The sequence below is a fragment of the Boleophthalmus pectinirostris genome, unplaced genomic scaffold (assembly GCF_026225935.1).
Source record: "Boleophthalmus pectinirostris isolate CB_2022bp ecotype Guang Dong unplaced genomic scaffold, ASM2622593v1 HiC_scaffold_2823, whole genome shotgun sequence".
In the NCBI taxonomy this organism is placed as follows: Eukaryota; Metazoa; Chordata; class Actinopteri; order Gobiiformes; family Gobiidae; genus Boleophthalmus; species Boleophthalmus pectinirostris.
This window is the reverse complement of record NW_026571288.1, coordinates 1,119,178-1,120,392: the sequence shown is the minus strand read 5'-3', so window position 1 is coordinate 1,120,392 and position 1,215 is coordinate 1,119,178. Positions and strand designations below refer to the sequence as shown.

At 37.4% G+C, this 1,215-nt stretch overlaps 1 protein-coding gene across 1 annotated transcript; it reads left to right on the top strand.

Moving 5' to 3' along the window:
* LOC129410873 (dynein axonemal heavy chain 12-like) lies at positions 1-499 on the top strand. The gene is made up of 3 exons (XM_055159840.1): positions 1-41; positions 93-292; positions 376-499. The coding sequence occupies exons 1-3, from the start codon at positions 1-3 to the stop codon at positions 384-386; spliced, it is 252 nt and encodes an 83-aa protein (XP_055015815.1). The 3' UTR covers positions 387-499.
* The last annotated feature ends 716 nt before the right edge of the window (positions 500-1,215 follow it).

Genomic DNA, 1,215 nt, shown 5'->3' with positions numbered 1-1,215 from the left:
ATGAACACTGTGTTGGATCAGGAGATGGAGCGTTACAACACGTAGCCATATTTTAAAAGTCTTGACCTCAACCCATTGTTCTGCTTTGTTAGGTTGTGCACTACGATCCTCGTTAGCATCCAGAACCTGCTCAAAGCCATCAAGGGGTTAATGGTGATGGATGCTGAGCTGGAGGCAGTGGCTGGCAGTTTAATAGTGGGGAAAGTGCCAGAAAGGTGGGCCAAGCACTCTTATCCCAGTCTCAAACCCTTGGGCAGCTACATAAATGACTTTCTTGCAAGGCTTTTTGCAAGTAAGATTTTTAATTTTTTTTGTTACAAAGAAATTTAACTGTTTATTGGAAGTTAATTAAAAACATTGAATCTTTTGTTACAGAAGTGGCATGACACAAATAAGCCTAATGTATTTTGGCTGTCTGGATTCTTCTTTACTCAAGCTTTTCTCACTGGTGCAATGCAGAACTATGCAAGAAAGTATCACATTCCTATTGACTTACTAGGGTTTGATTTTGAGGTGATTATTTTTTGTTATTATGCCTTTATTGTATTATTCAGGCTTTAAAAATATGTATTAATGTTTTTTTTTTTTTCTTTCACATTTTGGCTAAAGGTTCTTCCCATTGATGCATCAGAAACATCACCTGAAGATGGTGTCTACATTCATGGACTGTTTTTGGATGGAGCTCGATGGGACAAAGATAGGTAAGACAACTAGACAGTGGAACATTCTCATTCTTATAAACTGTTCCCGCTAAAATCTGATTGTTGTTGTTTGTAACAGTAATGTTCTGGCTGAACAATACCCCAAAGTCCTTTTTGATTTGATGCCAATTATCTGGATCAAACCAAATAAGACAATTTTAAATCATTTCAGCCCACAGTCAGTAAAAAGTAAAAAATAAAAAATGTGTGTGCTGAATTGTATTAAACTGAAAATATGTTATGCATCTCTATGCTTAAATTTTTTTTTATTTTTTTTTACCATCGTAGCTCAGAAGAAGGACATCCTTCAGTCTCAAAAGCTGTACAATTTGTCCACTGTATAAAACCAGTGAGAGGAAAGGCACTCCATCGACCACAGGCCACTCCACTAACTTTGTCATTACTATGATGTTACCAGCAAGCAGGAGGCCTCAACACTGGGTCAAACGTGGAGTAGCCCTGCTCTGTCAGCTTGATGATTAAGATTCGGTATTACAAGCCCTTCTATCTTACA